The 13274-nt window shown below is 47.8% G+C and overlaps 1 protein-coding gene across 2 annotated transcripts in view; it reads left to right on the top strand.

Moving 5' to 3' along the window:
- The window catches only part of SMOC2 (SPARC related modular calcium binding 2), a 190963-nt gene that overhangs the window by 81723 nt on the left and 95966 nt on the right, over positions 1–13274 (top strand). The window contains exons 5-6 of one of the 2 annotated variants that reach the window (XM_010331307.3): positions 8851–8898; positions 12083–12166. In XM_010331307.3, the coding sequence (XP_010329609.1) occupies positions 8851–8898; positions 12083–12166 (132 nt within the window). The remainder of the gene's footprint in view (positions 1–8850; positions 8899–12082; positions 12167–13274) is intronic. The other variant, XM_003943442.4, reaches the window with a different exon arrangement.

Raw genomic sequence — 13274 nt, 5'->3', positions numbered from 1 at the left:
TCTATAGAGTTATAGAAAAACTCTCTTAATCCCCAGCTGTGTTCCAGGCTTCCCTTCTGCAAACATGGGGGCGCAGGGGAGCCAGTGTCTGTGCGAGGGCCACTTCTGAAAACTTTATGGAGCCATGGCAAGTCTTGGGGAGAATTTTGAAATTTAAGGGAGAATATCTGAGGCAAGAGGTATTGAGTATACATACCCCCTAAACACAAGGGATTATCATAAATATTTGCATACTGTGAATTACCTGCTTCCTGGAAGCTAACACAGCCCTCACAAATAATGCAGAAAGTGGGTCTCATCTGTGTGAGATTGTGGCCAACATCGTGGGCCACAGCTGGGCAGCATCTTGATCTGTAAGCCGCAGGCAGCTGGACCTCTGGGCACACGCTTGGTAGTTCATAGAGAAGTCAGCTCATACACAGAATGGCTCATCTGCAGAATCCACTCTGTATGTGGTGGGAGTACTTTTCTTCAAGTTTATTAGAATTAGGTAAACTTTGGTATTTAATAAATGTTTTGTGCCCTCAAGTTTACACCAGGGTTACCATAGAAGTAGACTCTATAAGAATTTGAAAATCAGACAATGCGATTTAAAATGAGCTGCTGATAGGATGGGCGTGTGTGTTTATGAATAATACATGCGAGTGTAACTTAAGGCCGGCTGCAGCGGAGGGAGATGGAGATTCACTGACCCGCGTGGGTCCCGGGAGTCGGGGAGCCCTTGCCACCATCCTTGCGTGTCTTCAGTTGTCTCAGAAAGATCTTTCACGGGAAATGGAGTCTTTTGTTTTATAACTATGTATTCTTAAGCCATGAATCTGAAATACCTAAATTTGTATTAATCCATACATTCCTTTTTTTTTTTTTTTTTGAGATGGAGTCTTGCCCTGTTGCCCAGGCTGGAGTGCAGTGGTGCCATCTTGGCTCACTGCAACCTCCAACTCCTGGGTTCAAGTACTTCTCTTGCCTCAGCCTCCTGAGTAGCTGGGATTACAGGTATACCCCGCCACGCCCAGATAATTTTTGTATTTTTAGTAGAGGTGGGGTTTTACCATGTTTGCCAGGCTGGTCTCAAACTCCTGACCTCAGGTGATCTGCCCACCTCAGTCCCCAAAGTACTTGGATTATAGGCATGAGCCCCTGTGCCTGGCCATAAATTTCTTAATGAAATAATATAATGAGATAATCCAGCAGAAAAATGGCCAAAAGTCTTGAGCAGGCAGTATTTTATTTACAAAGGAAAAAAATTGTAATGACCAGTAAAGGCAGAAAAGGGGTAGGCGCTCTTTAGTGTCAGGGAAATGCAGATTGAAGTCACTGCAATTCCCCTGCACACCCCCTGGTCTGGCAGAAATGAAAAAGCATGATTCTATGACTTGCTGGCGAGGACAGAGCTGCAGGTGTGGTTGGAAACTGGTACTGCCCTTTGCAAAATCAGTTTGCCCCTTTGCATGTGGATGATGAAGCTACCAGCTCTTCCGTTCCAGGAGGGGACCCTGGAGAAAGGATGCACCTTCGTGGCAGGAGGCCCGGGAGAGCATTCCCAGCAGTGTTCATGTAGGAACCAAATCCCAGAAACAGATCTGTGTCCGGTGGCGTCTGGCTGGGTGAACGCTGCAGGTTGCTTGATTCCTCCTTTCATCAGTGGGCACTGATGAAAAGGTCCAGTGTCTTCCTCAGTGGTGCCTTGTGCTAATGTCCTCCCGAGTCCATGGAGCCCCGCACAGAGGCAGCCCAACCACAACCCTAACCACAGCTCAGAGTCAGAAAACAGCTCCAGCTCTGAGGGATGTGTGTAGAGGTGGTAAACCATGGAGACCAGCAGGCAGCGATGGCCACACACGCGGGGCTGTGGTCTCTTGCATGCGACGGGTGACGGCTGGGGGTAATTTTGTGATTTGAGGGAGGACTGACCTGGGGAGTCCTTTTCCTGCCCAGAAAATGACTTCACGGGTCTTTGGTTGATGATAATTCATTAAGTGTACATTTACCTTTTGTGTGCTTTTGTTTATGGGTGTCAATCTTTCAGGAATTTAAAATATTAAAATGTGCAATGCCACTAAAAGAGGTAATGTGAGCTGAATTGTCCCCACGTGTATGCATTTCTCTAGCGTCCTTCCCTGACGATGTTCACAGAGGGAATGGGACCAGATGCTTAGGAGCTGGTGGAAGGAAAAGACACAGCCCTGAGCCAGAGGAAGGGCGGGAAGGAAAGACCTGGCGGGGATTTGGTGAACAGGAAAATGAAGGTTTGGCTCTGGGGTGCTCTGGAGAGCTGGAGAGAGCGGGCTGGGCATGGAGGCTCCTGCCACTTGTTCTGGCCACACAGAAGTGCCGGCCACAGGCTCACACTCGCCAGGGCCGAATGCTGGGTCCCTCATAGCAACCTAGGCTGTAGGGGTTAAGCCTACTCTTTTCTAGGCAAGAAAGTTTCCAAGGCCTCCGTGCTTGGAAGGGGCGGAGCTAGGATGGAAACCTACATCTTTGTCTCTATAACCCAGGTTTCTCCCCCATATACCAAAACTTGGGGCCTTGAATTGCTATTTACAATTGCCTGGAAGTCGGGCATAGGAGAAGGTGGGCAGGGATGGTCAAGGGCCCTGGAGAGTGCGGTGAGGCTAATGGCAAACGGTGTGGTGCCTTGGAGGTGCCAAGGAACAAGAGCCTACTCTTGGTGCTGTATCTGGGTACGCCTGGCGTTCTGCGCTGCTGAGAGCGGGTGTTTCTTGCTCCCTGTTTAGAGATTTTCATGCTCCTCAGAGCCCTGCTGATGTCAACCTCCAGTCCTGTAGATGGCTTTCTGCTCAGGGAGCATCCTCCTGCTCCAGTGCTGAAGGAAGGGGCAGTAAAGCGCAGGGGTGCCCTCCACACAAGCCCTGTGCATCCCTCGTCCTGGGATCGGGGGGCTGGCTCCATGTGTCTCCCGAGAGACACACTTGATTCACATTTCTTCTGTAGGGATTTTCTTTTTGTTTCTTCCTTTTCTTCTTCCCGCCCCTGCAAAGATTTGAAACCTAACGTTGCTGGGGACGGGATTCGAGGTTGAAAACAAAGGCCTTTGGCCGAGGGAAGGTGTTTGCAGCCCATTCTCTGTTATTGAGAAGTAGCTTCAGGTTTTTCATCTCATCTCTCTGTTGTGACTGTGCACCCTGGCCAAGAGCTGGTTCTTGGCATGAGTACGAAGTGGTGTAAGATATTGTAAGCTGAACCTACGTGCAAGAATTTTTAATATTACAATATTCAAAGAATCTTCAGATACAGCTTGGCTGGAGTTATGTATTTGAAGGAAGCTACAGGTTTCGAGTTAGAGAAGAGGAATAGAAATAGCCCATGTACAGCAGCTGGCGCTGTCTCGGGACCCCACCCCACGCTTGCCTTCTAAAGCAGGGAACAGGCCTCACACACTGCCGTGAAAGGCCTGCTCCCACAGCGTGGACGTCTTCCCGCTCCACCTGACACAGCTGTGCCCAGTGTCGGAGGAGTCTTTTCCCACGGCGTAGAAAGAAGTCATCTGTTTCTTCCTAACGAGCTCTATAACATGACAATTCATAATTTGGTTTTAATTACTCAAACCTGGGTGAAACCTGTGACAGGCATGAGTAGGTCGGGGCCTTCTCTAGGAATGTCCTCTCTGGGATCTGAAGGTGACTGTGTGCTCATCCTCACTGTGGATGCTCATCCAGAGATTTCTAAAACTGAGTTTGGGGAAGGCCCTGTTATAAGTGATGGATGATCTTGGCTTAGCACAAATCACTTTCAGTACATGATATACATTAATTTAACTGCCCTCTGCATTTTTCTGCAATGCCTAAAGTCTTGGCTTCCATCTGAAATGGTGGAATTCCATGTCTGTAGGAGCATCCAAAATGACTGTGGGAAAAAGTACACTCTATAAGCAAGAGCTAACTGGATTTCTAATTTTTCATAAGAATTTCTCTGGCATTAAGTTACGTAGCTGAGGTGCTTGAAAGGATCACCCAGAATAATTAGATTCCCAAATCCTGAGGTCAGCAATCCAGCTGCGGTGGGTCTGGAAAGGGAATCATTCAGGGTCGGCGTGAGGGGTTCTGTTTGACCCGGAGAGTGGGCACCTCGAAGAGAATCCAGCTTGCTGTGTGTCTCCGCCTCACAATGGCTTTTTCTTTAGCCTTCATAGATCTTTTCCTGAAAAGTGAAAGTTATTATCAAAACTACATTGAGATACCATCTCATGCCAGTTAGAATAGCGATCATTAAAAAATCTGGACACAACAGATGCTGGAGAGGATGTGGAGAAATAGGAACACTTTTACACTGTTGGTGGGAATGTAAATTAATTCAACCATTGTGGAAGACAGTGTGGCGATTCCTCAAGGACCTAGAAATGGAAATCCCATTTGACCCAGCAATCCCACTACTGGGTATATATCCAAAGGATTATAAATCATTCTATGACAAGGACACGTGCACACAAATGTTCATTGCAGCACTGTTTACAATAGCAAAGACCTGGAACCAGCCCAAATGCCCATCAATGATAGACTGGACAGGGAAAATGTGGCACATATACACCATGGAATATTACGCAGCCATCGAAAACGATGAGTTCGTGTCCTTTGTAGGGACATGGATGAACCTGGAAACCATCATTCTCAGCAAACTGACACAAGAGCAGAAAATCAAACACCGCATGTTCTCACTCATAGGCGGGTGTTGAACAATGAGAACACATGGACACGGGGAAGGGAGCATCACACACTGAGGTCTGTTGGGGGGAAATGGGGGAGGGACGGGGGGTGGGGAGCTGGGAAGAGACAGCATGGGGGGAAATGCCAGATACAGGTGATGGGGAAGAAGGCAGCAAAGCACACTGCCATGTGTGTACCTATGCAACAATCCTGCATGTTCTTCACATGTACCACGAAACCTAAAATGCAATAAATAAAAAAAAAGAAAAGTGAAAGTTATTAAGTGAACTATTTCAATACCTATTGAAAGAAATGTAAAGGGAAATGTAAGAACAAAGGACCTTCAGGAGAAGTAGAGCAGCCACTGAGGATTGAGGTCTCTTTCCAGGTGGCCACTCGACAATCAGGCCGCAGTAGCAAATATAAATCTGAATCTCTCTATTTAAAATACTCGTAGGCAGGGCCTGGAGGCTCATGCTTGCAATCCCAGCACTATGGGAGGCTGAGGCAGGGCATCACCTGAGCCCAGGAGTTTAAGACCAGCCTGCACAACAAAGTGAGACCCCACCCCCCACATCTTTACAAAAATCAAAAATTTAAAACAATTAGAAACTTGTGATTTTTTTTCAGAGAAAAATATGTTACATTTACTCTGCAACGAGTAACTTTAAACACCGTTTTTAGTATCGAGGATGTTTATTTTACATCCATGATGAGGTAAAATGGTAATTTGATACAGCCAGCACAGGATTTGTGCAACAGCTACAACAGTTACAAAAGTTTCAGATTGTGGAAGGTTCCGGACCTTTCCCCAGCTGCGCATCCAGCAGAGCCCTGGAGAGGCGGCCTTCTGGTGGCGCACACGGCGGGTCTTCAGCGCGTGGAGGGGCGGCCTTCCCGTGGCACACACAGCACCTCTTCGGTGACTGCTCATCATGGGCGCCTGTGCCCGGGTTGCTCTGCTAGGTCCATTCGGCTGTGTTTGGCGGGTTTTCACCACACTGCCCACTCCAGAGACGAGGAAACAGAGGTTTTGAGAGGCAAAGGTGCCGGGTCAGAGCACAGAGCCAGGAGGGAGGGCCCGTCTTCTCCCTGCTGTACCACATCCTTAGAAACTGGCACCTCTTTCCTGTGACCCTTGGGCTGTCCCGATGGGAGGATGAGAGGGCAGGAGGTTTGGGGTAGCGCCTGAGAAAAGTCCGGCAACACAGACACGCCCCCCAGACCAGAAGAACGCAGCCCTTGCTGTTGCCTCTCCTCTCCTCTCCCCTCCTGCATCTCGTGCTGTAAACCCATCCCTGGGATGGGAAGTTCTTGGAAGGGGCGAACCCCTGCTTGTCGAGCTGCTCTGAAGGAGGACTGCCTGCAGGGAGCTGCCCCATCACCCTCCTCGCACCTGCGCCACCGACCTCCCCTCCTCACTCCCGTGTTGAAGGCGCCTGGCACGGATGAAGGAACTTGTGTAAACGGCGCCGTCAGCAAAACGCCGCCCCCTCCACTGCGTTGTTCTGGCAGCAAGTTGTTACGGCCGAGAGTGGCTGGATTTGAACCCAGGGCTTTGAACTACAAGACTTCATAGCTGTCATTCCTCCTTAAAGCAGGGACGTTTCCTCACATTGTACTGTACGGTTTCTTCCACCAGAATTTCATACCCCAATTGCTCCCAAAGCCACCGCTTTTAGAACAGCATTTGGATGGGATGGGATCTCACAAGTGTGAGCAATTCAGACGTGTCCCTGGGAATGCAGGGCTGAGACGGATCACTTAGCGAGCTCTTCGCGTCTGAGCAGCGCGCACATCCTCAGGCCGAGCTTCCAGCCCGGACTTCACAAAGGTGCTTACCGCCTGCAAATGCTGCACGAGTCAGCCCTTGTTTCTAGACCCTTTTTCTGCAAGCACAGCCTGCCCCCTTGCTTGTTATCAACACTTGGAAGTCCAGCAAATCGTTATCTCCAGAAGAATGCCATGATAGCGTCCGAGTTGCTTTCTCGGGCCTGGATTTGTGTCTGCAGGCTGTGCTGGCCTGTGGAGATAAGCCAGGCTCTGTCCCATCCTAGAGACCAGGCTCTGGCAGGGAAGCGGGGGCAGGAGGGCTGGGAGTCGCCTTTTCGTCCCAAGGTAGCTGGAAGGTGAGGTCAATGCACTTTCAGGATCTCCTCCAATTTCTGCCTTGTAAAAGATCTGAGTCATGAATCACAGAGCAGGTTATCAAGGGACACTTGGTTCTGTCTTAAAACGATCTCATACATACGAAGAATAAGATCGAATTATTCTTGTGTGGGTTTATTCACTGCTTGAATGCAAGGATGAGAAAGCCGAAGTGCTGGATGGCTCAGAGACAGAGGCTGCCCGAGGGTTGAGGTAGAGAACGTTTCAATGTTGGATTCTGGCCTCAGCCACTCATCAAATTTTGAATCTGCGGTTTGTACCATTCTATCTGTACAGTACAAAATAGTTTCTTATTTCAATGGAGACAGTTCCTCATGAAGGATACTCTAATTATTATTTAGTATATTTACATTTTCCTTACTATATTAAAACCTGCACAGATATATTCTAAAATATAACCAAAATATTATCATTTCCCGTCAAAAGCAGAAAATACTTTTGCCTCTTTCGGGAACACATGATTAAAAATAAACCGATGACTAAGAAGCTTAAGCTCTTTAAGAAATCTGGATTTGTAAAGCGATGGTCCAGAAGGGAAGAACACGGAAAGGAGGATTTTGAGAACTTTGGGAGGGGCCGAAGAGTGAGGCGAGCTTTGCATCCTGGGGGATCCTTACCAAGGAAAAGGTTATGTTGCCAGGGCTGTAAACAATGAAACATGTAACCAAATGGTAACAGTAACAGCCGGGAAAGAAAGACTGACTTTAGGAAGCACCTAAAAGGGGTGCACAGACAGATGAACCAGAATAATTGTGTTCCTTTTTATCCCCTGGGGACACTAAATTCCCAAACGTCCATTATTTAGTTATTTTTAGATACGCAGGGAGCAGGGAAACCAGTGAGAACACCCCGTGTAAATCCTCCTGCAGCTTTCCTGAAGTCAGCGTTGCCTGATGAGTATCTGTCACCGAAGAGGGCTTGGGAGGGCTGTGCTGTGTCCCTTCCTGGGAACCAGTGACATGTTCCGGCGTGCCTGGCCACCATGACCCTGAGCGGCGCTGTGGAGTGCCGGAGGATGATGGCGCCTCGAGGTTACTCATTGTCTCTGCCACCCAGTGAATCTCTTGTAAATTTCCTGCCATATTACTATTGAATTTCCGAAAATAAGAAAACATCCTCAAAATATCATAAGCTATATTTTTGATGTGAATGTTGGTCTGTATTTCTGTCATATTCAAAATTGGAAAAAAAAAACAAACAAGTAATTTCAAGTTCTAAAATGTTTCTGCTGAGGAGTTTTACTGGGCATGTATATGGCTATGGGAATTCCAAGTTAATTCTAAACAGAATATTCAACTCTCAATAAACTCTGAGAAGACTTATTCTTATTTCTCGAGTAGGTATACTAATGATGAGGGGGAAATGGACCCATATAGTAGCTTCAATCTGTTGGAAGAGAAAGAACTACACTTTATATTTGTAATAGATATCTTTCAGCATCCTATAAACGTTCAAACTTTGTCACAGATCACTTGGTTACACGTGAGTTAGTGGATTTCCAATACTCTACAATAAGGTAGTTCCTCACCATTCTCCTCTGCACATCAGAATCAAGCTGAAATCAGGGTTTTTAATTATCTTTGGTTGTATAATGTCTTAAGATTTTTAAAAACATTTCCTTTTTTACCTAATTCACTTCGGGACTCCAATATAGGCATTATGTTATGGTTGTGATGACATTTTTCAGGTCAAGAGACTAATATATTAGGTTTTAGGGTCTTAATACATTTGTCAGGTGGAGACACTGTCATATATTGGGTTTTAAGATCTTGCATACATGTGCAACCCCTTAGCACCAGAAGTAGAAACTAGTGTTTTGTTTCTGAGTCCAGGGCCTGCTACTTTGGTGACAGAGTCCCGTCAGGGTACAAGACAGCTGACAGAATTTAACTAAAATGTGCCAGAGCACTGCTCGTGAATCAAAATGGAGCAAAACTATGTGCTTAACTTCATTTGTGATGAGCATTTAAGAGTCCAAAATAATTTCGTTTCACTCCTTATTTTCCTCTTTTAGGTTCCACGAATGAAAAGTTACCCCAACGTGAAGGCACAGGAAAAACAGGTAACTATCCTAAAATAAATGTCTATGATGCTGTGTAACATCTAACATAATGTGTCCTGTGAAATCGCTTCTGGAGTTACAATGGAAGCATCCCCTAGTAATGCTGGTGAGAGCCAAACCCTCAGCAAATGCCATTCACTTCTCCTGATCACCAGCTGGGCTGGGCCTGGCCCTGCTGGGATCACCGGTGTTGGGGCCGTGCTCTGTGGCTTGTTCGGGACCACCGGCAGACACTCTGGGGACCCGCTGGAGCCTCCTGGTCTGTGACGGTGGAGAGGGCTGAGGCTCAGTATTTTGGCTCCATGTGGGATTCTAAATCATTGCAGTTATTGAGGACCCTGATAAAGATGCCTCAACTCCTCCCTACAAGGAGGAAGAGGAAAAGTTTTTCTACCTACAGCAATGGCTGCCTCTGAGACTGGTACAAACGAGAGCCCAACAGGACCCTTAACCTTAAGCATCACATGCAGCCCGCGGGTCCTGTTTTGGGGACTGTCACATGCCCACCACCACCCCCGGGAAAGTCTCCATCCTCTTCCCTGCCCTTGGCTCGGCTAACAGCCTTCAGTACCAGGACACATTTCCTGTTTTTTCTTACATCAGCCCTTCAAGTCACAGGTTGTTTTCAAGATGAGAAAAAATACTTTAGTACCAAAACATCAGGGACTTTTCTTTTGCAATGTAGGTTACAGTGTAATGAACCAGTAACAAACAAAAATAATATAAAGACAGGGCCGAGGCAGGCAGATCGCCTGAGGTTAGGAGTTCGAGACCAACCTGGCCAACATGGTGAAACCCTGTCTCTACTAAAAATACAAAAATGATTTGGGTGTGGTGGCACCTGCCTATAATCCTAGCTACTCGGGAGGCTGAGGCCGAAGAATAGCTTGAACCTGGGAGGTGGAGGTTATAGTGAGCCAAGACTGAGCCACTGCACTACAGCCTGGATAACAGAGTGAAACTATGTCTCAGTAAAAAAAAAAAAAAAAAAAAAAAAAAAAAAAAAAAAAAAAAAAAAAAACAGGTTGGAGTTTTATTTTTCTATCTTTTCTGCTTATGTGGGAACTGCTCCGGAAGATCCTTTGCAGAAAGAGCTGTATGACTAGGACACAGACATGTAGGAGGGTGGGAGCTGGCACAGGAGCTAACGCCAGCCTGTCCAGAGGGCACCCTCCAAGGATGGGGGGGCAGCGGCTTCCTGGAAGGGAAAGTACGTAACAGGTGTGAGCTGGGACAGAAGCAGCCTCACAGTCAAAGTAGCTCGTTTTTCCAGCCGAAAAATGATGTCAGGCCTAAGGGAACGCTGGGTGGGGAGAGGGTTTACGTTTGGAGAAGAAGGGGTGAGGCTGGTAGAGCAATGATGTGAGCTGCGTGAATCCAGCCGAGAAGATAATGGGGTGGGTGTGTTGACATTTGTAGAGAGAAGAAGGGATGATGCTCCTGGCTAGAAAGATTCATCCAGTGTGGAAAGGGAGGAGGAGCGGAAAGGCCTGTCTTCTTTCGGGCGGCGTGCCGAGTCCTGCTCATTATGATATTTATTGCACCCACTGTAAAAAAAGAAAAAAATCTGGAGGAATTGGAACATGGGCATGAAAGTGGGTTAAGGAAAGAATACGCCCCTCCCAGGCCCGTGGTCTAGGCCGCATACGCAGAGGGGGCACCTCGATGAAGCCACAGAGCTGGCTTCCAGACGCAAGTGACACAGTGAGACCCTTCCCACACTAACGGGGAAACATGACCAATGCACAGCTCTTTGAGATTTGTGTTTTATTTATTTTTGTTTTATTTCCAATGGCCTTGTTCTGTGGGGACAGAGCCACCCCGTCTGTGAGGGACGGGGCATGGAGAGGGCCTGAGGATGCCCACGGCTGAGGAGGAAAGCCTGGTCAGGGCAGGGCGGGGAGCAGCCTCTGGTGCCCAGAATCAGGGCTGGGAGGAACCTCGGGCATGGACCAGGACACTCACCCTGTCCTCAGGCCACACCTGCCCTCCCTGCGTGCCACCCACACTGAGCTTTCAGGCCGGCCTGGCCCCAGTGATGGGGGAATGGGCTGGTGGCCCCAGAGTGGTGACTTGGTGAGGCCTCAGGAAAAACACACAACAGTAATAATGTGTTCGATTGTCCTCATTCCAAAAAATTTCAAATATGTCCTTTTAAGACTTTTTGTATGTTCTTGTGTTTAAAATATGTTTCCCATTTTGTTTTATTTTCTTGGAAGAAGATTGTAAAATAGTCAACCACAAAATATTCCTAGTTTATTGTTATTATCAGTGTTAGACTTGGATATTTCAAATAACTGTTGTTACATTTCTGTCAGTATGTTGATAGCTAGCAAACTGTTTTGAGAGATTGCTCAATGTTAAATTTTTTTGACAATCTGTTTTGATTTTCCCCCTGAAAACTGCCTCATGAGAAACTTTGTTCTTCAGACCCCTGGGGAGTTGATGACTTAGTTATCTCTGTAGCCCTCCGTCTTTGCCACCTTTTCCTGAATTTCAATCTGAAAGTTACTATTTAACAAAATGATGTAAGCAAGCTTCAGTGAAAAAAAAAAAAAAAAAAAAAAAGAATGATCCTGAAAGCACCACAGTGCCTTGTGGTCGCTTCCGGGGCTGGGGCCCTGAGTGTCTGGAGAAGGGGTCCTGGCTCATGTGCCCCTCAACCCTGTGCCCCTCACATCCTCTCCTCACTTAGATTATTCCACGGCAGCAGTGGAGACAGGGAGGGCCAAAGGTGTGCCGGGGTCCAGGATTCTCCAACCCTGCCTTTCTCTTGGTGAAGACAGAGGGCGTATTAAGAATGCAGGCTCTGCTCACCGCAGTCCCTGCCAGGCCCTCTTCTGTGCCCTCTAGTGACCCAAATTCATGACTTTCCTTTCCCAAAGCTAGCCTTTCTTTGCTCTAATTATTTGGATTCATTCCTCGTCTGCCCTGTGGCCTAGGATTGGCCCTGATGGTTTAGAACTGTCGGGATATTTTCCGCGTGGAAGTTAGGTTAGCGTCTAGCCTGGAGCATTTTAAGCAGCAGCTCACGCAAGCAGGGATGTAGCTTCACCCCGAGGCAGCCGCAGCATCGGGTCGGGTGTGTGTGGGGTTGCTGTTGTGTTTGATCTGTGGGGGCTGAGTGCAAGATCTTAGCATCCACCCGTATGCACACTTACTTCACTTACTCTCATAATTGTAGTCTCCTTGCAAATCTTTTCCGTTCTGAATTCAGATGATGCGTCAGCTCCGGCGTTGGAGACTCAGCCTCAAGGAGATGAAGAAGGTGAGCCCGGGCGGGGATCGCACAGCTGGACTGGGGAGGAGCGTGAGGGCCGGTGTGGAGCTGGGAAGTGGGGCGAGTCGTCTTGTGACAGCTCCATTCAGTATGGATTGTAACATGCCAGATGCAGAGAGAAAAGACCACATAATCTCACTTGGATGTGGAGTCTGTTTTAAAAACTCCAGCAGTGAGAAGGAAACAGCAGGCAGAAAGCTGGCCGCCAGGGTAGGGTGCGATGGAGGAAATGGGGGAAGAGGTCGGAGGCTGCAAAGCTGCAGGTATGCGCTCGTCCGGCGTCCGGCACCAGGAACAGTCAGTGATGAAGTGACAGTGGACTGCGCGTGCACATGCCTAGCCACACACCGTGCAGTAACCGTGAGAGGCTGGGAATGTGCACGGGCTCGGCTGTAGGAATAATTCACTGTGTACATGTGTATCTACACATCGTGAAGTAAACTCACAGCAGAAACGGACTGCGTCTGGCCATGCCCAGCTCAGGAGGGCACCTGCTGTTTTTCCTGATGTATTTGGAGCGAGGGATTTTCAGATATTGCCACGGTGCATTCTCACGAGGGTTTCGTTAAACAGGCGCTTCTAAGTTGACATTTCACAGTTTGGATAATATAAAATGCATGACCGTCTTCCCTGTTGGCGTTTCACGTGTTTATAAGCAGTCATAACAAGGATAGATTTCCTATTTTTGCCTTTCACACGTTCCCTTTTTAATACGTACCTTTATACTTGCCATTGTAAACAAAATTCCCAGGTCAAAGGGGACCTGAGTTTAAAGGCAAAATATAACAAATGCATAGTATCAATTAGCCAAACATGAAAACATGGAACTGCATTACGCTTTGCAAATGATAATAATAACGACTGACACCGCGTGGTCCTGAGTGCCGCACGCTGCGTCCCTGCGTCCCTGCGTCCCTGCGTCCCGGGCCTGGAGCGATGGCCTCAAGCCCACCTGCGTATGAACAGCGAATGCCATTCAGACCCAGGGGCTTCAGGGTCTGTGTCCTGACACTGATGGTGACCTGCACTACCTTCCTTTGCTGTTGTTGTTGTTGTTTTGAGACGAAGCTTTGCTCTTGTTGCCCAGGTTGGAGTG

Source organism: Saimiri boliviensis, chromosome 4 (assembly GCF_048565385.1).
Source record: "Saimiri boliviensis isolate mSaiBol1 chromosome 4, mSaiBol1.pri, whole genome shotgun sequence".
Taxonomy (NCBI): domain Eukaryota; kingdom Metazoa; phylum Chordata; class Mammalia; order Primates; family Cebidae; genus Saimiri; species Saimiri boliviensis.
This window is presented reverse-complemented; position numbering and strand designations above follow the sequence as displayed.